General features: G+C 45.7%; 1 protein-coding gene across 1 annotated transcript in view; it reads left to right on the top strand.

Moving 5' to 3' along the window:
- The first annotated feature begins 1,934 nt into the window (after nucleotides 1-1,934).
- Nucleotides 1,935-22,603, top strand: part of LONP2 (lon peptidase 2, peroxisomal) — a 70,494-nt gene continuing 49,825 nt past the window's right edge. The window contains exons 1-6 of the mRNA XM_069966252.1: nucleotides 1,935-2,238; nucleotides 10,286-10,520; nucleotides 10,744-10,875; nucleotides 15,878-16,000; nucleotides 16,296-16,471; nucleotides 16,559-16,653. Of these exons, the coding sequence (XP_069822353.1) occupies nucleotides 2,006-2,238; nucleotides 10,286-10,520; nucleotides 10,744-10,875; nucleotides 15,878-16,000; nucleotides 16,296-16,471; nucleotides 16,559-16,653 (994 nt within the window). The 5' untranslated portion in view covers nucleotides 1,935-2,005. The remainder of the gene's footprint in view (nucleotides 2,239-10,285; nucleotides 10,521-10,743; nucleotides 10,876-15,877; nucleotides 16,001-16,295; nucleotides 16,472-16,558; nucleotides 16,654-22,603) is intronic.

Below are 22,603 nucleotides of genomic sequence, written 5' to 3' on the forward strand. Positions count from 1 at the left end.
AAAAACACTGTATACTGTATTATATTTACATACACATTCATTGTAATTACAATGGAGTGTCCAGCAGGGGCGCACTATATATAGAAGTCAATGGTACTTATTGACTTCTATATATAGTGCGCCCCTGCTGGACACTCCATTGTAATTAAATCCCGGTTCGTGACGTCATTTTTTTTAGAGAATCTGAAGTCTCCCTAATCTACTAAATTAAAGTGACTGTACCACCAGGTCCAGGCTAAAGCACTGGAGGCGGGCCGACCCACCCTTAGTGGGAAGAAACTCCAGCCCCTCCATGACGTGACTCCGTTAGAATCAATGGAACCCTATCATAGAGAGGCTAGGGTTTCGGCCCGCCTCCAGTGCTTTAGCCTGGGCCTGGTGGTTCAGTCACTTTAAGGGAAATAGCCCTATATGTGTAATTCCCATAATTAATGTACATTAGAAATTTGTCTAACTTTCCGTAAGTAATAACATAGATAAAAAAATAGTTTGGGACGGAGTCCTTTAAGCATCAACACATATGGAGATATTTATGAAACTTTTTGCCAAGGAACAACGGTGGAGTTGCCCAATGCAACATGATTCAAGCTGGATCCTGATTGGTTTCTATGGGCAACTAAACTTTTTGCACAAAGTTCGAGAAATCTCCCCCCATAGAATGAACGGCATCTCACCTAAATTCTGGTAAGGCCAGAAGAAAGAGAGCGGAGCCGGAGACCGTAGCTTGTCATTATGGAAGTGCCAAACTACTGGGGTGCGCGTAGTGGACTGGACAGAATGATGGCATCGTGGGTAGTGGACTGAAAAGGATGATGGCATCGTGGGTAGTGGACTGGACAAGATCATGGCATTGTTCTCATATAATATGATGCAGTGCACAGGCGAAGGAGACTACTTTTTTCAAGGCTTGTCCATATCCTGCATTATAATTGACTTTTATTACTATACATGTCCTATAAGTCACATGATTGTGATCACCATTTGTTCAGTGTTTTTGCTGATATCATGTAAACTATGTCCAGCCTGCAGTGCTATGCGATGTATCAGTATGTCACCTCTGATGTGCACAGCCTTGATCCATCCATCCATCAGAAGTGACATACTGGTCCGTTACCCAGTACTGCAGGCTGAACATAGTTTACATGATATCAGCAACAAAACAGAACAAATGGTGATTAGAATCATGTGACTAATAGGACATGTACAGAAATGTATAGAAATAGGACATTTACAGTAATATAAGTCTATTACAATTTGATCTAAATTGCAGTGAATAGGGAATATGGGAACAGACAATAAAAGTAGTGTCTCTCCACTTGTGCAGGCAGCAGTGCAGGCACGAATGGGTTAATCCCCCATCCTCTGTATTCAGGCTCCTATCTCCTCCTCACATGAACTTTCTGCTGTAACATGAGGTAGTCGGGACTGTGAGAAGAAGGAGGAGTAGAGCCAGGAGACAGTGCTGGGATAAAGCTGCCATGTCTCCAGACTCCCCTCCTGTCAGTGCCCCCTGTGCTCCCAGTATATTACAACATTAGCAGGTCCAGGTAAAGAAGCACAGGGGCACTGAGTGCAGGGGAAGGGGATAAGCGTCCTGTATTGCCGAGAGGTCCACCCTCACCCCAACCCCCAGCCTCCCTGCAGCACTCACCACATGCTGGGCTGAGGCTCTCTCCTGCTCCTCCAGCACCAGCTCTCTCTCTCTTTGCCAGGTGCTGACGCCGTCTTGGGGGCCCACTACGAACGTGCTAAGGCTGTTTGCAAAAGCCATAGCTTTTGCAGACGGCATTAACCTGCTGACACCTCAGTGCCCTCCCTCCCCCTTTGCATTTTTCTCAGGGGCTGTAGTCTTCGCCAGTGACCACTAGATGTCAGTAAGCAGTTAGGAGTAGCGAGATCTGAGTTTGTTTGTCCGCTTTGTGCTCTCCGTACTTGTAGTCCGGAATTTGCCCTTCGGCCGGGATTACCACCTGACATTATTGAGTTGTCTCCTAAGACGCTGATCATGACCACCGGCGGCTCCATCCAGATCCCCCGGCGCCTGCCACTACTGCTCACCCGGGATGGGGTGCTGCTGCCGGGCTCCAGTATGCGCTGCAGCGTGGACACCCCCGGGAACATGGAGTTAGTACGAAGCCGTCTGCTCCGAGGAACCTCTCTGAAGAGCACGATCATCGGGGTCATCCCGAACACCAGTGACCCTGCCACTGACAGCGAGGAGCTGCCTGCCATGCACAGGTGAGTGAGGGAACCCCTGCCCCAGCTATAAATACACACCAGGTGCCAGGTTGTTTCATGTTGTGGAGCTGATGTTAGTTAGTCTGACATGCCCCCTGTACAGGCTGGGTGCTGCTAGGTGCCACACGCCTCTGTGTTACCACCATCCCTCCTATGTATGGGTGCTGCTGCCAGGTGCCGCCCTCTGTCCCCTGTGTGGGGTGCTGCCAGGTGCCGCCCTCTGTCCCCTGTGTGTGCTGCTGCCAGGTGCCGCCCTCTGTCGCCTGTGTGGTGTGCCGCCCTCTGTCCCCCGTGTGGGGTGCTGCCAGTTGCTGCCCTCTGTCCCCCGTGTGGGGTGCCGCCCTCTGTCCCCTGTGTGGGGGTGCTGCCAGGTGCCGCCCTCTGTCCCCTGTGTGGGGGAGCTGCCAGGTGCCGCCCTCTGTCCCCTGTGTGGGGTGCCGCCCTCTGTCCCCTGTGTGGGTGCTGCTGCCAGGTGCCGCCCTCTGTCCCCTGTGTGGGGGAGCTGCCAGGTGCCGCCCTCTGTCCCCTGTGTGGGGTGCTGCCAGGCGCCGCCCTCTGTCCCCTGTGTGGGGGAGCTGCCAGGTGCCGCCCTCTGTCCCCTGTGTGTGGGGTGCTGCCAGGTGCCGCCCTCTGTCCCCTGTGTGGGGTGCTGCCAGGTGCCGCCCTCTGTCCCCTGTGTGGGGTGCTGCCAGGTGCCGCCCTCTGTCCCCTGTGTGGGGTGCTGCCAAGTGCCGCCCTCTGTCCCCTGTGTGGGGGTGCTGCCAGGTGCCGCCCTCTGTCCCCTGTGTGGGGGTGCTGCCAGGTGCCGCCCTCTGTCCCCTGTGTGGGGGTGCTGCCAGGTGCCGCCCTCTGTCCCCTGTGTGGGGTGCCGCCCTCTGTCCCCCGTGTGGGGTGCTGCCAGGTGCCGCCCTCTGTCCCCCGTGTGGGGTGCTGCCCTCTGTCCCCTGTGTGGGGTGCTGCCCTCTGTCCCCTGTGTGGGGGTGCTGCCAGGTGCCGCCCTCTGTCCCCTGTGTGGGGGAGCTGCCAGGTGCCGCCCTCTGTCCCCTGTGTGGGGTGCCGCCCTCTGTCCCCCGTGTGGGGTGCTGCCAGGTGCCGCACTCTGTCCCCTGTGGGGGTTTATCTGTGACATCACCCTCTGTCCCCTGTGTGGGGTGCTGCCAGGTGCCGCCCTCTATCCCCTGTGTGGGGTGCTGCCAGGTGCCGCCCTCTGTCCCCTGTGTGGGGTGCCGCCCTCTGTCCCCTGTGTGGGGGTGCTGCCAGGTGCCGCCCTCTGTCCCCTGTGTGGGGGTGCTGCCCTCTGTCCCCTGTGTGGGGGTGCTGCCAGGTGCCGCCCTCTGTCCCCTGTGTGGGGGTGCTGCCAGGTGCCGCCCTCTGTCCCCAGTAGGGGTTTATCTGTGACATCACCCTCTGTCCCCTGTGTGGGGTGCTGCCAGGTGCCGCCCTCTGTCCCCTGTGTGGGGTGCTGCCAGGTGCCGCCCTCTGTCCCCTGTGTGGGGTGCTGCCAGGTGCCGCCCTCTGTCCCCTGTGTGGGGTGCCGCCCTCTGTCCCCTGTGTGGGGGTGCTGCCAGGTGCCGCCCTCTGTCCCCTGTGTGGGGTGCCGCCCTCTGTCCCCCGTGTGGGGTGCTGCCAGGTGCCGCACTCTGTCCCCTGTGGGGGTTTATCTGTTACATCACCCTCCCTCCCATGTGGGGGGATCCTCTGTAGCCCCCTGCTGCTTTGTGCTGTCCCTTGTTAGGATAATTCCATGCAGGTAGCTTGTCTGGCAATGTTCTTCTGTCAGTGCTAATAACACTGTGCACCCTCCTTCCAGTCTTCAGACTTTGAACTGTTACCTTTTGCTTTCTATCAGATTTGAATAAAAGACACAGAGGTGAAGGCCAAAGATGACAGAATGTTGTAGATGTTTTACAATATGGTATTCCTGGACATACTTTTACACAGATACTAAGTAAATATACACCCAGCATCCAGGGGCGTAGCTAGGAGCCTAAGGGGGACGAGTGAGTCTCAGTGGGCCCCCAGCCAATTGTTACCAATAGGGAACCGCAGCAGACGACAATGCTTTCCAAATAATAATAATAATAATAAAGAATATATTCTGCCATATTACTTATGATGAATAGGGTTTGAGAAGAGTGTAAAAGACTTTTTACAGTTCACATATATAACTGTGTAAAAATTAAAAGGGTTATCCGGAAATGGAAAAAACATACAGTAGCTGCCTGGAAAAAAAAAAAACTGCAACACTCCAAAATGTACTAACATAGTGAATTTATTTACCCATCAGACATGTTTCAGAACACTGCTTGAAAATAGACCTATCTATCCATCCATCCACATCACATCCACATCCTCTTTTTTTTCATGTAGTAGTTAGAGAGCTCTGTTCCCCCATATAGAACCTCTCAGGCAATTTCACCACCCCCAGAAAGCAGTAGCCTCCATATAGGCATCCCCTCCAGCAGACCCCCCCCCCCCTCCCCTAGCAGTAATGTTCCACATGGCAGCATTGTCCCTGCGCGGATGCAACACTGTAGTCCTCTGGAGTCACCTCTCTCCCTGCTCTGCGAGCTCACGAGTGATGTCACTTGTGTGCAGCAGCCCTAAGGCAGGCCCTCCCACTGATTGGCAGTGGGGAGAGTCAATGCTCTTGTTGCTTTGTCAATTAGCCTGCCGTCCTAAATTGTATGTGCTCCTCAGGAGAGCATACAATTAAATAATGGGGCATAGCAGCCGAGTGGGCCCCCCAGGTACAGGGGGCCTGCACTTGTTGGGTGCTGGCCAGGGGCCCATTAAAGCCATTAGACATTTGTTAAAGGAGAAGTCCGGTGAAAATTTTTTTGCCCTATTCCCTCCCCACATAAAAAGTTATATAACATCTCAATATACACTGATTACTGATTACATTCCCTTACCAGAGTTTTCCTGCTGCCTCCAGCCGCCGGAAGTCCACTACTTCCTCTTCTCTTGCCTATGTCACGACGAGTCCCTGGTCCCCTGCAGCTTCATGGGTCGTGACGTGCAGCAGTCAACGTCACGATCCGGGGCGTTCCTGAAGTGTTCTTCTGTGCAGTTGGCACGCCTGTGAGCCTTGGCACGCCCCCAGCCTCATGCATATGCAGACTAGGCAATCAGCACTTCCTCCTTCCTGGACGGGATTTCTGGTCACATGGTTCTCAGGGCAGAGCAAACAGCCCTGAACACCATGTGACTGCTGTGTGCCTAGCCGATGAGTAGAGCTTTTTATTGTGGTGGGCTAAGGTGAGCTAAGGTGGGCAATGCTGTTCCCATCCCCCCTAACATGTACAAATTGCAAAACAATAAAAGTTTTCTTTAGAACCTGGCTTGTCTTGGACTGTTTTCATTACTCCTCGTCTGGCATGCTGCAGTGTGAAAGTTTACTTTGATGCCTGTGTAATCCTCTGTGGAAAGGTAAGCCAAAATGGCTAAAAACATGATATTTTTATAATGTTTGCCTTTTTTCACTCAGATTATTTATTTATGGGGCACTATAAAAAGATAGCAGCAATGGAAATTCATATACAATAGCAGCTCCCTGTTTCCCTGCTGCTGCAGTGTCAGTGACACTGCTCTTGGTGTTCTATTCACTGCATATACAGGACGATTATACTGACAATAGATCATAATACTGCTGCTCCCTGCTGCTCTTGGTGTTCTATTCACTGCATATAGAGGACGATAATACTGACAATAGATCATAATACTGCTGCTCCCTGCTGCTCTTGGTGTTCTATTCACTGCATATAGAGGACGATAATACTGACAATAGATCATAATACTGATGCTCCTTGCTGCTGCAGTGTCAGTAACACTGCTCTTGGTGTTCTATTCAATGTATATGGATGGTGATAACACTGACACCAATACTGGTGTCAGTATTATTGCCATCCATATATACTGAATATAATACCAAGAGCAGTGTTACTGACACTGCAGCAGCAGGGAGCATCAGTATTATGATCTATTGTCAGTATTATCGTCCTCTATATGCAGTGAATAGAACACCAAGAGCAGCAGGGAGCATCAGTATTATGATCTATTGTCAGTATTATCGTCCTCTATATGCAATGAATAGAACAACAAGAGCAGTGTCACTGACACTGCAGCAGTAGGGAAGCAGGGAGCTGCATTTTTTAGTGATGCTGTTGCCCATCCCCTTGTGTGTACACCATGATATTATTGGCATAGAGATAGATAGATAGATAGATAGATAGATAGATAGATAGATAGATAGGAGATAGATAGATAGGAGATAGATAGATAGATAGATAGGAGATAGATAGATAGATAGGAGATAGATAGATAGGAGATAGATAGATAGATAGATAGGAGATAGATAATAGATAGATAGATAGATAGATAGATAGATAGATAGATAGATAGATAGGAGATAGATAGATAGATAGGAGATAGATAGATAGATAGATAGATAGATAGATAGATAGATAGGAGATAGATAGGAGATAGATAGATAGGAGATAGATAGGAGATAGATAGATAGGAGATAGATAGGAGATAGATAGATAGGAGATAGATAGATAGATAGATAGATAGATAGGAGATAGATAGATAGATAGGAGATAGATAGATAGGAGATAGATAGATAGATAGATAGATAGATAGGAGATAGATAATAGATAGATAGATAGATAGATAGATAGATAGATAGGAGATAGATAGATAGGAGATAGATAGATAGATAGATAGATAGATAGATAGATAGGAGATAGATAGATAGATAGATAGGAGATAGATAGATAGATAGATAGGAGATAGATAGGAGATAGATAGATAGGAGATAGATAGGAGATAGATAGATAGGAGATAGATAGGAGATAGATAGATAGGAGATAGATAGATAGATAGGAGATAGATAGGAGATAGATAGATAGGAGATAGATAGATAGATAGGAGATAGATAGATAGGAGATAGATAGGAGATAGGTAGGTAGATAGGAGATAGATAGATAGATAGGAGATAGATATAGATAGATAGATAGATAGATAGATAGAAGATAGATAGATAGATAGATAGATAGGAGATAGATAGATAGATAGATAGATAGGAGATAGATAGATAGGAGATAGATAGATAGATAGATAGATAGATAGTAGATAGATAGATAGATAGATAGATAGATAGATAGATAGATAGATAGATAGATAGATAGATAGATAGGAGATAGATAGATAGATAGATAGATAGATAGGAGATAGATAGATAGATAGATAGATAGGAGATAGATAGATAGGAGATAGATAGGAGATAGATAGATAGATAGATAGGAGATAGGTAGGTAGATAGATAGGAGATAGATAGATAGATAGGAGATAGATAGGAGATAGATAGATAGATAGATAGATAGGAGATAGATAGATAGATAGATAGATAGGAGATAGATAGGAGATAGATAGATAGATAGATAGATAGATAGATAGATAGATAGATAGATAGATAGATAGATAGGAGATAGATAGATAGGAGATAGATAGAGATAAATAGATAGATAGGAGATAGATAGATAGATAGATAGATAGATAGATAGATAGATAGATAATAGATAGATAGATAGATAGATAGGAGATAGATAGATAGATAGATAGATAGGAGATAGATAGGAGATAGATAGATAGATAGATAGATAGATAGATAGATAGATAGGAGATAGATAGATAGATAGATAGATAGGAGATAGATAGATAGATAGATAGGAGATAGATAGATGATAGATAGATAATAGATAGATAGATAGATAGATAGATAGATAGATAGATAGATAGATAGATAGAAGATAGATAGATAGATAGATGTTGCTAGCAAAAGTACAAGTACATATGTATATACACCAGTGCTAGCAACAGCTCAGTGTTGTTGTACTTGCTATTCATATTAGTTTTGTGTTTGCAACCATTCAGTACATTCAGAAATAGAGATTTTGATTGAGGTGGAAGGCAGGTACCAGAACAGGGGTGGGAGGTGAGGTGGATGAAAGCATGACAGGCTTATGCAGGCTCTGCAAACACCTCACTCTGTTCACTCAACAGGAGGAGGGGGGGTGGGGGGGTGGAGAGAAGAGTGCAGGAGGAGACAGCCTGGCCGGCTGAGGAGACAGTGAAAGATTATCTCCCCCTGCACTCCCCCCTCCCTTCCTCCCGTTATGATCGGTGCACAGAAAGTCAGGCAGGCTGTGCAGACACTGAAAGGACTTCTGTGCACCGATCATAACGGGAGGAAGGGAGGGGGGAGTGCAGGGGGAGATAATCTTTCACTGTCTCCTCAGCCGGCCAGGCTGTCTGTGCAGCGATCATAACGGGAGGAGGGGGGGGTTTACAACAGGGGATGTGAAATCAATACTGTCATGTTTCTACACTATATGTTAGATAGTAAAGGTGCATATCTATGTGCTGTTTTTGGAGTATAATGATTTACTATTTTGCTAAGCTGTTGGTAGAAGATACTTCAGACTTCAGCAACAGGTCCCCTCAGGCCATGCAGACTCCGTACTAGTGATGCTATGCAGGATGAAGGGGCGGGGATATAGGTTAATGAGAGTAATAAGAATATTCAGAAGGTGGGCTGGACAAAGAGCAGAGGGGAGTGTACAGTAGGTGTGGCATTGTAAGAGCCACGAGGAAGAGGAGCTGGGAGCTCAAACAGGAAGTGAAGAGAGACCAGGTGATGATCAGAACAGGTGATGTGGGGGTCAGAGAGAAACCATTTTGGGCTCAAACTGTTACTACATAAAAGTTAGACATGATCCCTTGTTTATTTGAAAATTGTTTTTTTTTTACCAGACCCCGGAATTCTCCTTTAAGGCTGTCTGAAAAACAATAGCTTTTACAGACAGCATTAACTAACAAAATATTTCTGTGCCTGTGTTGGCCGCCCCCTATGCCCCCACCAAACTACGTTACTGCCAGCATCCCATGTACACAACCTCCTGGTGTGACCAGAAAAGGTCCCTTTACACCAGAGCTGTGGCGTCAGTAAGCCACAGCTCCGACTCTTCTGAATTTTATCAGGGACTGACTCCAGCTGCCTACTAAATGGCCAGTCAGACACCAGGGGAGGTATTTATCACACTAGTATATAGTAGAACTGGCTCAGCAGCTTCCTCCTGATGTCCTACATGATCCTGGAGCGACTTCTGAGGGAATAGGGCAAAGATATAAAGCAGATTCTCCTGTGTGTGCAGTGGATGCAGCTAGTCTCCAGCCACCGTGTCCTGAACAACTCAGAACTAGACTAGATGGAGCAGGTTGTCCTTTTCTGCAGACAGTCTTCTATGTTTCTAAGTAAATATTCACCAAATGCAAAGAAGAAAACGCTAACAATGCCAGATCCCTGTGATATAGGAGGTCAGCTATTGGCCCAGAGTTATGAGCTTTTTGTTAGCATCCGCACTCCTGAATCATCGCAGTCCCACAGGAACTACCCGTTCAGCCAGTCAGTGACTGCAGCCGTGTCCCACCTCACTCACTGAGTGGGCATTTTTTGAGTGGGGTTGTGACATCTCAGAATCAGGAGCCCAGCAGGGGACTGCACTGCAGGGGCATGGGGACCGGTAAATAGGAATTCTTTATTATGTCCCCACCACCTTCTGCCCCATCCCCTGGATTTTTCATTGTTGCCCAGAGTACCCCTCTAATTTCTGTGTCTCTTTCTAACACAGACACGCGCTTACACACAGCCTGTGACAGCCATAGTGCACTTACACACGCACACAGCCTGTGGCAGCCATGCCATAGCACACTGAAGAAAATATGACTGGCTGCACGTCTGTGTTATGCGAAGTATCAAAGGTCTGTTTTGGCAGGCAGGTGAAATGTCTAGATTAGTGGGTTATTGCTTGAGGGTAACCAAAGGGCCAGTAGATTTGCATTGGAGCCCCAGCTAAGCCAGTCTATAATTGGAACCCCAGGGGGTGGCCCAGGGACATCAACACTTTTTTTAAATCCAGCATTAATGCTTTATAACTTGTGCAAGTTCCTGCAGTTCTGTTATTATATGTTGTTCTCTGTGTAGGATCGGAACAGCCGCCTTGGTGGTGCAGGTCGTTGGCAGTAACTGGCCGAAGCCACATTACACTTTGTTGGTAACAGGTCTGTGCCGGTTTCAGATTGTGGAGGTTCTGAAGGAACGACCATATCCTGTTGCTGAGGTGGAGCAGCTGGACCGGCTGGAAGAACTAAGCAGTAAAGAGGAATTTAAGGAGGCGCTAGGTGAACTTTCTGATCAGTTTTACAAGTACGCTGTACAGGTGGGTAACGGTGAGCCGTCACATATCTGGCCATCATAACTGCTTTTATATCTGCCATCACTTGGCATTACCTAGAAGTCTCTGCGTAACAAATCTGCCTAGTTTAATGAAAGCTGGGTGATGACCTTTGCTGTACTTGCTTGTTGTCACCCTCTTTCCCATTATAAGAGGTGAATATGTTTGTATGTATAATCTTTTTTTTTTTTTTTTCTTCTTCTTTAAGCTTGTGGGCATGTTGGATAGCTCTGTGCCTGCAGTTGCTAAACTGAAGAGGTTACTGAATAATCTCCCCAAGGAATTGCTTCCAGATGTACTGACGTCAATCATTCGGACCAGCAATGAGGAGAAACTGCAGGTCAGCATTATGAAAAGTATTATGTCTGTAACCTTATAAAGGCCACTTTGTGAGTTATGATTAGAGATGAGGGAATTTACAATAGCAGCGAAGCACTGATATCTCTGAAATCCGCTCATCAGCCGGTTGCCTTTTAACTTACTGGTGCTCCGTGGTGCTCCTCCCAAGGTGCTGGGGAATGCTGGTTCCAGTACTAGGAAGCTGGGAGAAGTTTCCCATCTTTTCCCAGCACCTAGCGAGGAGAGTCGCGGAGCAGACTTCAAAGCCCACAGCCTGATGAGCAGAATGCAGATGAGACAAGCGACTTTACAGTAGGAACAAAGTAAAACGCTTTGGTCCTAAGTTATGATCTTTTTTTGCAGATTTTCCACATAATTAAATTTTATACCATATTGCTATAGCGCCGCAAAGGTGCAAGGAAACTGTTCATTCTCTATGTAGTTTTTCCTAAACTTGGAATGGAATTCCTACATTTACCTCTGCAACGCTCCGACACTAACTTTTGTACAGAGCTTTATATGTAGTCATATAATGTAAAGTTCTGCACATTTCTGATATATTATTTTAGTTCTTCATCAGTTTTCATGACTTCCTGTCTTTTATTAGGAACATTATTTTTTCCCACTTAGAAGCGGCAAACCTTTACAGAAGTAATACTTATGACAGCTGAGGGCTTGCTACAGTTGTATCCAGTCATGACATTCCTTTCTGTGAAAAACATGTCAACAGCACAAGTCTGTCATGTGCTAAAAGTTTGCCACAGTGTGTTATGGTGCCTATATACTTTAGTAGAAAGTCAGCTTACCCCGCTGATTTTAGCAGGACTGTCCAACTCTCTAATTTGTATGGGGGGCCTCCTGACTCTCACCCAACAGATGATGTCAGAGCAGAGAAGGGCCGGTTATGTAGGATTTCAACTACCCAAGCATTTTACTCAAAAGACAAGCTGATACTAAACATGAACATTCGGCTGACAACTACTGCAGGAGCACTTACAGGGCCAGACTGCCCATTTGGCAATTCGGGCAAATTCCAGATGGACCAGTGTGCTAAGTGGGCCAGTCCATGAACAGCTTTGCAGCTGACTTTTCCCCAGCACAGCACCCTCCCTGCAGTTCAAAACCCAAGGGCTTAAAGTGACACTGTCACCCCCTTTTTGCTTTCTGACTTCTTTACACAGGTGTAAAAGGTAAACTTAGCAGTTTTCATACCTTATTTTATATCATGCGTCATGGTGCTTGTTCAAGTAATGGTGCGTTTACACAGGCAGATTTTGGAAGCCAAACCCCAGAATGGATTTGAAAAAGGAAGAAATCTTAGTCTTTCCTTTATGACCCGTTTCCTGTTTATGGTCTGTTCCTGGCTTTGGCTTCAAAAATCTGACAGATAAATCTGCCTGTGTAAACGCACCATAAAAAATGATCGTTTATCAACTGCAGATTATGCTAAGTGGTTGGGGCTTCACGGCAACAGCGCCACTAAGCCCCGCCCACAGCACCACCTTTGGCCCCACCCCTCCATGACGACCATTGAAACAGGCTGGCCTAAAGGTCTAGGCTCCACCCCCTCGAGGTCGGCCCATACCAATGGGCGTCAAGGGGGCAGGGCCTATGTGCCGATTGTGTCACAGAGGGGCAGGGCCAACAGTGGCGCTGTGGGCGGCGCTAAGTGGTGCTGTTGCCGTGAAGCTCCGCCCATTTAGCACAATATGCAGTTAATAAAAGATCACTTTTTACTTGATCAAGCACCATGACGCATGATATAAATTGACGTATGAAAACTGCTAAATTTACCCATTTCACCTGTGTAGAGAAGTCAGAATGTGAAAAGGGGGTGGAGGGGGTTAAATGAAGGGGTGAGGCTTATCAGGAATACTGGCAGAGCTTAGTGGTGGACAGGAATCTGAGGTGCAGGGGTCCTGCCAACTCCTGCTTGCCAATTACAAGGTTCATCAGTCAACAACAACAAATGCAGGTGAAAATAGCAATGTGTGTGGTGTGTCCTGCTGACTGATATGTGTAGTGAGAATGATAGATAATGTCTGAACTTCACTTTTAAAGCAAGGGCTGCACGGACATCGCTAAAAATCTCTGTGCAGCCCTTTCTGCATGATAATCAAGCCATGTAATAAGCTCAGTAAACAAACATTTACTATAGGGATCGGAAGATAATGTGGGCTTTACTGTAAAGTTCACTGCACCAAATATTGCAGCATTGCGTTTTCATAGGCAATATTCATGTTTTCCTGGACTCTCTAGGGTTCCTGCCAACTTCTTGGGCCACTCGTATTCAAATGTCGAACAATCGGACCAAACTATTATCGGCCATATTCGAACGAATGATGACAGCTGATCATTGTCTGTCTGCCAATGTTTTGTAGGAGTGGCGTCAGCAGACCACCACTGTCTTCTGTGGGCTGCTTGGACGATCTAGCCATCACCCGGGCAGCTCCCTGCACCCCCCCAGGCTGTTACCCGCTCGTTGCCTATGCGTGTAATAGCGCTGGCAGCAAGCAGGGAACGCCCTGTGTAATAGGGGCTTAATACTTGCCATTCCTAAAGCTCCCGGCATCAGAGTGCGTCACAGCCCGGCCACCTAGGGAAACAAAGTTGTTAACAGTATAGGTCAGCAATTCCCAACCAGGCTGCCACGGCACACTGGGATGCCGGGAGAACCTGCCAGGGGTGCCGCGGGAGATGCCGGTGGGAAATATGCACTGCGTGGCCGCAGCTTCTCGGGATGCACCGATTACTTTGATGTTCCGCCTGCACTGTGAGCAGGCGGAACATTAAAGTGAGCAGAATGTAGGAGCAGGTCAGCGTCCTGCTCCTACATTCACTCCCATAGGCCGCTGGCACTTCATACCTGCGGCCTATGGGACGCCAGGACGTAACCTCTCCGGCAGGCGTGATGATGTGACGTCATCACGCCTGCCGGAGGTTCCGTCCCCGCAGCTCACAAGATGGAGACAGAAGAGAAGGAGAGCTGCTCCCTGCAGCCACACAGCCTGGATTAGGTGAGTAGGATGGGGGCACATCTGGGGGCATTATTATTTCATGGGGGCACATCTGGGGGCATTATTATTTCATGGGGGCACATCTGGGGGCATTATTATTTCATGGGAGCACATCTGGGGGCATTATTATTTCATGGGAGCACATCTGGGGGCATTATTATTTCATGGGGGCACATCTGGGGGCATTATTATTTCATGGGGGCATTATTATTGCATTGGGATATATTTGGGGCATTATTTCATGGGGGCACATCTGGGGGCATTATTTCATGGGGGCACATCTGGGGCATTATTATTGCATGGGGCATATTTGGGGCATTATTATTTTATGGGGGCATATTTTGGGCATTGTATGGGGGCACATTTGGGGGCATTATTATTGTATGGGGGTACACAGCAAAGGGCATTATTAGTATATGGGCACAGCAGGGGATTCTACATACAGGGGGCATCCCACATTCCTAGTCGCTTTACTGCACATAACACCAAACAGCGCAGTTACTTTGGGAGCCTACAGGAGGGAGAAAGGATAGGAAGTTGCTAGAAATGTGCGGAGCCTAAATTGTTTGTCTCGGAGGTTCTGAAGAGATGAAACATATCTGGAAGAAATCATCATGGAGGACTGGACTGGATGGAGAGGAAAAGGGAAAGTGACGCCTCAGATCAAAGAAGACGTCACCTGTGAGTCACTGTATGACCGTTTTCTTATTTTGGAGAACATTATTTAGTAGGGGTGCCCTGAGGAAAAATTTTTTCCCAAGGTATGCCCCGAGGTGGAAAAGGTTGGGAAGCACTGGTATAGGTTATGGGAATACCCCTTTATGGTGCGTTCACACCTACAGGATCTGCAGCTGATTTCATTTAAATAACTGAACATAGCAACAAATCTGCTGCAGATCTGCTTCAGATCCTATAGATGTGAACGTACCCTTAGAAGGAAACTGTCGCCTGTAATTCAGGTTACAAATTGCCAACACTGTTAGGGCTCATTTACATTTACAGAAAGATTATCTGACAGATAATCTGAAAAAGATTTGAAGCCAAAGCCAGGAACAGACTATAAACAGAGATCAGGTCATAAAGGAAAGCCTGAGATTTCTCCTTTTTTCATATCCATTCCTGGCTTTGGCTTCAAATCTTTGGCAGATAATCTGTCAGATAATCTTTCTGTGTAAATGGACCCTTAGATAGCTGTTAAGTCTAGGAGACATGTTACTTTTCATACATACATCTGTGCTTCCATAAACTTTTATTAGGGGAGGGGGCTTTTTATTTATAATAACTTTTTTTTTTTACACTTATACTAGAAGCACCCCTGGGGGACTTCTAGTATAAGTACACTGATCTATCATTGAGTACAGTATAGTTATACTGCATAGATCAATAAGATCGGCACTCTGTTGTTTTCGGCTGCAGCAGCCGAAAACAGCGCAGACCCCGGCCGGGTAAGAACACGGGGATTATTTATTTTGTAGTTATTATGGAAAACACGGCACTTCCTGTTTTCTGCCTTTTTTTTCTCAAAAAGCAGGAAACAGTCAGAAAAAAGGAAGTCCTGTGTATCCCAGGCCATCTGAGCGCAGTCATGTGACTGATGGACACACTGAGCTGTGACTCTCTGTACTGGCCGGAATTCCTCTGTTTAGTCTGTTTTTTTTCTCAACCAGCACAAGTCAGAAAATCTGCATTCAGGAGACTGGACCTGGATTTCTGGTAAGTTCAGCTTTGTCTTACAGCATGATAACAACAAAAAATAATGAATGTAAATTGCAAACTTGCTTTATTTCACATCTACTGTTGATTTAAATTAAGTTATAACGACAGGTAGACTTTTAAGTAGTCTGTAGTTTCAGAATCCTCTTGGAAACTATAAATGCACACTATAATAATAAATCGCCCCTATACTGTTGGTTTCTCATTCAGCCCTCATTGGCAATAGGCTCCTTTCTAAAATAACATCTATAATTTATATGTTTTTTGCAACAGATTCTTGATGCTGTTGAGCTGGAAGAGAGATTCAAAGTGACCATTCCACTCTTGCTGCGTCAGATTGAAGGGTTAAAACTTCTCCACAAAACACGCAACCCCAAAACAGATGATGACAAAAGGGTATGTAATGCTTCAAGTTACTGTCTTGTACCAGTGTGAATGAAGATGGCCATACATTTCCTGTAACCGTGCCCATCTCCTTGAAACTTGTGCCCAAGATAAAGACTTGCTTTTAAAACTTCTGACTGTGCCATCACCTTCAAAAAAAAGTATCATTTACTTTATTGCCCCATTGGCATCCAGGCCATGTCTGCAGCTCATAGCATGGAGATGGGCTGACAGATTCCTTTTAAGACCATTATGTGAAGGTTAATGGATGAGAAATTACAAACACAATAGTCTTCATTATCTTTAGATTGTTGCAATCCGTCCGCTAAGGAAGCTCGGAGGGGGAGCAGGTAAACCATTCTCATTGGAAAGTGCAGATGAAGATGATGAGGATTCGGATGACATTATCTTATTGGAGAAGAAGATAAAGTCGTGCAGCATGCCGGAGCCAGCAATGAAGGTGTGCGTAAAGGAGATGAAGAGGTGAGGATGGACGATATGTCAGTACAATACAACGCAAGTCCCCCCATTCACTTAAGTAGTATTTCCATTTTTATCATCATCTTTCAGGCTAAAGAAAATGCCGCAATCTATGCCAGAGTATGCTCTGACCAGGAATTATCTGGAGCTGATGTCTGAGCTTCCCTGGAATAAAAGCACTAGAGGTGAGGACCATAGCATTTGGCAGTTGTAATAATTCTGTGTGTCCTTTCCACAATCCCTCAGGATGGAGGACAGAGTTTATATTCTAGGAAGAGTGCTGTGCACAGTTTCTATAATACAATACTGCCCCCTTTGTAAAAGACTATAACTACTATAATACTGCTTCCTATGTACAATGTGATTGCTCCTGTAGTACTGCCACCTATATAAAAGACTATAACTACTAGAACACTGCCCCCCATGAAAGGACTATAAATACTATAATACTGTTTCCTATGTACAATACGATTACTCCTATTGTACTGCCCCCTAGGTAAAACACTATAAGTACTATAACACTGCCCCCCAGGGCCGGCGTCAGCACCCAGCTTTCCCGGGGAAGTGCCACAGCGCCCCTAGGGGCCAACTCCTGCCATTACTTACTTAATCATTGCGGAGGTAGAGCTGTCAGAAGGAGACTTCCTGTCTGCCTTACAATATATTTGTGTCTTTTAAACACTAATACAATGCAATGCCTGAGACTGGCTGGAGATAGGGAACATTCTTCTCCCTGCCCGGCCAGCCAGTGTCTCCTTTGTGCTGCAGATCAGTGTGATCTGCTCCCCCTGCATCTTTCTGCCCTGCCCCAGACCTGATTAGAGGAGGCCAGAGCAGCTCAGCTTCCTGGCCAGGTGATGGTGAGTGTACAAAGGGGAAAGGGGCACTGTTTACAGAGGATGTCACTCTCTAAGTGCTGCAAAACTACAACCCCTCAGCATGTACTGCTAGCAGGACATGATGGGAGTTGTATTTTGGCAACAGCTTAAGAGTCACTGATTATTGTAGCAGTTAATTTAGTGCAGTGTTCTGTAACCTATGACTTTCTAATTGCTAAAAAAAACTATGGAGGAGATTTATCAAACATGGTGTAAAATCAGATTCCAGCTTTCATTCCTCACAGACTCTTTTGAAAATGAAAGGAGGAATCTGATTGGTTACTATGGGCAACTGAGCCAGTTTCACTTCACACCATGTTTGATAAATCTCCCCCTATGACTCCAATCGTGCACTGCTGGCAGGACATGATGGGAGTTGTAGTTTGATAACAACTGAAGAGTCATGAAACATGGATATGTGGGACAGTTCATTAGTCCAGTGTTCTCTAACATGTCATTTTCCAGTTGCTACAAAACTACAACTCCCATCATTCACTATTGGCAGGGCATAATGGGAGTTATAGTTTGGTAGAAGCTGAAAGGCCACTGATTGGGAAACAAAGATTTAGTAGGAGAGTTTATTTACTCCAGTGTTCTCCAACATTTGAATTATTCTCCAGTTGCTGCAAAACTACAACTTCCATCATCCACTGCTGGCAGGACATGATGGGATTTGTATTTTGACAACACATGAAGAGTCACTGGTTGGAAAACAATAATTTAGGTGGACAGTGGCCCAGTTTATCTAGGGGACATTGTCACACTTTAATAGGGGGCATTGGCACAGTTCATAAGGGCAAAATGGCAGAGTTCTTTTTCACAAAGAGAGGGCCTAGCTACAGATAGGGGCAAAAAGAGGGTCCTGTTAATGTTTGGGGCACAATGATGGGAGCTTGTATAGAGGAGGGGAAGGTGCTGAAAAAGTAAAGTGTCTAAGATGTTTGCCTGACAGAGGGGGCTATCGCCACATAACTTGATCCACAAAAGGGCCCGCTAAGGCTCTGTCGCCCATGGCCCACAAAGTCCCGGAGCCGGCCCTGACTATAACACTGCCCCCTATGTACAGTACTACTGTAGTACTGCCCCTTATGCACAAGATTATAGCCTCTGTAATTAAGGTTGTGGGGTCCATTAACCAAACTTCCATCTCCAGCTATTTTAGGTACCAGACTTTTCATCACCATCATGTGATTACCAGTAGTGTTCTACTGATCCCACAGCCCTGTCTGTAATAATATAATCATGCTCACTTTGCACTTTGTAGGGTTAGTAGGTATAAGCAGTATTGCCACTGCACTGTAGTTATATCACAAACTGTTTAATACTATACAGATAAGTGACTGGAGCGCCCCCTGTGTGTGTGGCAGCTGTTTCATTGTGTGTTTGTGTTGTCACAATTGTCTGGCTTGTGTTTCTTCCCACGCTCATTGTGAGTGTAAACATGAGATGCCGGCTCATCGGCGTGTGAAATAATATTTGTAATTTTTTGTGTCTGCGGGCTGTCTTCTGCTTCTTGCTGTTTTTACAATCCGTTCCCCATGAAAATGAGTCGACTTTGTAAACTTTCTGCCGCTGCTATCTGGTGTCAGCAGTTGGAACAGCTGTTATTTTAGGAATAGATCCAAGACTAGCAGCACTAATGCACAGCGTGAACCCTGCACTGATACAATGCCCTCTTCCCATGGGAAAGCTGCAGGATGCTGAATGCAGATGCACGCACCTTCAAGCCTCCATGATTTATTGTGGGGCTGTAGCAGGCAAAACATAGGGTGCTTGATCCAGGTTGATGTTCTGCCATTAAACAGACAGCCAGGTTCGCCGTGGCTGATTGCTGGGACCCCCTCTGGCTCCTAGTCTAGAGCTGCAGTTAGATTGCCGCATAGTAAACATATCAATATTAGCATCTGCTGTTTTTTTGGCTGCAATTTGTATAATTTTATGAAAATAGATGTGTGGGGGTCCTAGTAGATGGTATAAATATTAGGAAAAGCTCCTTAAAGGGAACCTGTAACCCCACCAGCAATCCTTAGAAGCACTGTACAGTCATTGCTTTATAAGTTGCTTGCAAGTTTTTATTTTTTTTTAAAAGTGCATCTATTCATTGGTGGATAGTGTCTAAGAAGAGTGCCCTATGGTTCCCTGTACTCTATTATCTCAGAGCGTCTTTGATGTGTCCCCTGCATCATCAGCTGCTTCTCTGCTTCCTAGGGCACCTATGCCCACACTCCTCTGACACCTGTCTACCAGTGTTTTTGACAGCAGACTTTTACTGACTAAACTAAGGGAGACGTCTGACTATGTAAGGGGGGTGGTCAGAAGCAAGGACACATGCCAATGAAGCAGTCCTAGGGCACCCTGGGCCATGCCTCTAAGGTAAAGGCAGAGTACAATAGAGCTTTATACCCTGAATCAGGAAATATAACTCTTATTTCAATCTGTTGCTCTAGCTTAAAGATATAAGTTTTCGTAATACATTTAGTACGTTTTATTCCAGCATAGTTTGACTTAATGCGGAAGTCCCACGAAATGGAAAAAATACAGACCGGCAGGGGAGTGCGGGGAAATAATAATGAACAGTGTTAACTCACCAGTCCTTGTGCCTCGTATTGCTAACTCGGGGTCCCGTTCACAGCCGCTGGTGACCTGTAGCTCTTCCAGCAGCAATGTCATGGCCTGGCTGGTAATTGCCCGCTCAGCCCATCAGTGACTGGATAGGACACTGCCCCAGTCACTGACTGGCTGAGCATGCAATCACTCAGCCAGGCAATGACATTGCTCCTGGAAGAGCCGGGTACGTGTTTAACCCAGTTTCCAGCTGAAGATGGCAGCCAGGGGCCCTCAACATGACTCAGGAGCAGCACAACGGAAGTACTAGGAGTTTACTTGTTCATTATTTTCTCACCCACGCCTGCCTGCCAATGTGGTCACATGACTCTGCAGCTGCTGTAATAAAATGTTTGGATGCAGCTGAGCTGGAATGAAACAGATGACACTGCAGGAATACCAAGAATAAGTTAGCAGCATATGTGCAAACTGTTGCATGGAAAGTTATGTCTGTGCACTGCAGCAGTAAAACTGAAACTGCTGTAATATTCTGCTGTTTAAAGCACTAATAAATTGGGAAAGTATTTGCTGTACCCACTTATTTTGGTAGGGTCGAGCATCTATTGTGTTTTGGAACCACCTGACTGTTACAGGACAGAAGATAAGGCGAGAAGGATCATGTATGTTGTGCTTGGATAGCTAGGCAACCTGAGTAGTATGACATCTGTCTCCCCATTCAGGACAAGTGCACATCCAGCCAAGTTGAGTTAGCACGTCTATACTTAAAGGGATTGTCCAGCGAAAATAACCCCTTTAAGGAAAGGAGGGCAGCATTTGACTAAGCTAAACTTTTGACTTTTTGGTTAACATCTGAAATTCATGGCTGGATAATGTGGTGCAGTCAGCAGAAACTGTTCTGCAGTTGTCAAGTGACCTTCAATATTAAAATGTTTCCAGTGATGTCTGGCACTTTTCTTGATCATAAAGGTTAATTGTAGGGCTATTTTTGCTATTTTTCACTGGTGTATTTGACACCTCAGTAACAGTAACTTATCAGCAGGTGGCAGCAGTGCCCAGATAGTATCTCATTATATAACCTGTTTACACACTGCAAAGCAGAACTCTCCAAATTTCCTGACCCTTTTACATTTTCCTTTCTCGGACAGATATTTAATTTAGTAGATTTTTTTGTTTAAGACTTTTGTCCTTTTTTTCAGTTTTATATTTATGTTGTCATTACCAGGACTCAAAGAACTGTTCGTTCTTGAGGGGTGTTTGTTTGATATATACATTGCATACAGTATTGTGCATTGTTTTGTGTCATTGACCCCCACTTCTCCTTCAGGATTCCCGGGCTGGTTTGGACTGTAGGAGGATTGCTAGTCAGGGGTCCATGTTTAGATTGGAAATTGACCGGCAATAGCTGTGCTTCTCTATTTTAGGCTGGGCAGACGGATGTTACTACAGAATAGATATAGACTATTACAGACTATGATAACTTTAGAAATTTCTTCTCTTGCCTAAGCCATATTTGCGGAACCCTTTTGAACATGCTGTATAATTCCTTTTAATCTTGTATTAGGAGTTATAATAGGTCCCAGATTACCGTTTGTTATGAAAAACTAGAAAACCTAGGCGTAACTTTCAAAATTCTTAATAAATTAGTATAGTTTGTTTTTAGTCTCCTGATTCAGTTATCAGTAAAACTGATCAAGCAGAATTCCTGATATTCTGGTGCCCATCAAGTGCTCTGGATTCAAAAGTAAAGGAATTTACAGTAATATGGCCATTAGGGGGTGCTGTTTTATTACTTGGTGGTTTGTTTTTTGGTGTACCAGAAGATGGTGTTCATATTGCTGACTGTTGTCTCCTAGTGCGGGTAAAGTATATGTATACATCCCCTCCACAGGCCCCCACATTATCCGAAACACCAGAGGAATAGAAAAGTAAACATTCCCAGAGGCAACTGATTTTCTCTGTTTTTTGTGGCGGTCCGTTTTCCGTCGTCATTGCGATTTCAGGAAAAGAAAATAAAAGCACCAAAGAACAGAGTAGACAGGAGCTTGGTGCGGAGCCAGCTCATTGTTTCTGCAGAGCAAGGAGGAACCTTTAACTACGCACGGGACAGGAGGGGGGAGCGCTGCTTGGACTGAGCAAAACATTGTTTTATCCCCAAGGGATGCCTGACATTCCAGCCGTGTGACACAGAACTAAAAATGAGCTGCATGTTGTTGTCTGCGGTACAACACAAGCTCCGCACGGCACATGCAATGAGTAAGAAAAGGTACTGTCACCCAGATTTTCAAGACTTTCTTGGAAAGTCTATTCAACTATCACAACTCCAACGTGTTACCCAGCTTTCCTGGAGGTCTGATTAACGATGTACCTGGTTATTCAATGGATTAGAAAAATGCTGTGGTAAATAACGATAGGATGTTAGAGTGGATTTACATCACATTTGGCCTGAATGTTGTTCTATAAATCAGGTTATTGCCAAAGGGGTATGCTGATGTATACCAGGGCCAAAACATGATGTTAATTCATATGGGCTCCAACACTATATTGCACCCTACTCCCTATATTATGTGCATGTCTACCACATGGGACCAGTCCTGACAATCAGTCTGGACTAAAACTTCCTTATAAATATAATACTGGCCCCCACAGGCAGTTATGAAATGATCAGTACAGTGGCTACAAGATTCCTTATTAA

The sequence above is a fragment of the Dendropsophus ebraccatus genome, chromosome 4 (assembly GCF_027789765.1).
Source record: "Dendropsophus ebraccatus isolate aDenEbr1 chromosome 4, aDenEbr1.pat, whole genome shotgun sequence".
NCBI classification, from domain to species: domain Eukaryota; kingdom Metazoa; phylum Chordata; class Amphibia; order Anura; family Hylidae; genus Dendropsophus; species Dendropsophus ebraccatus.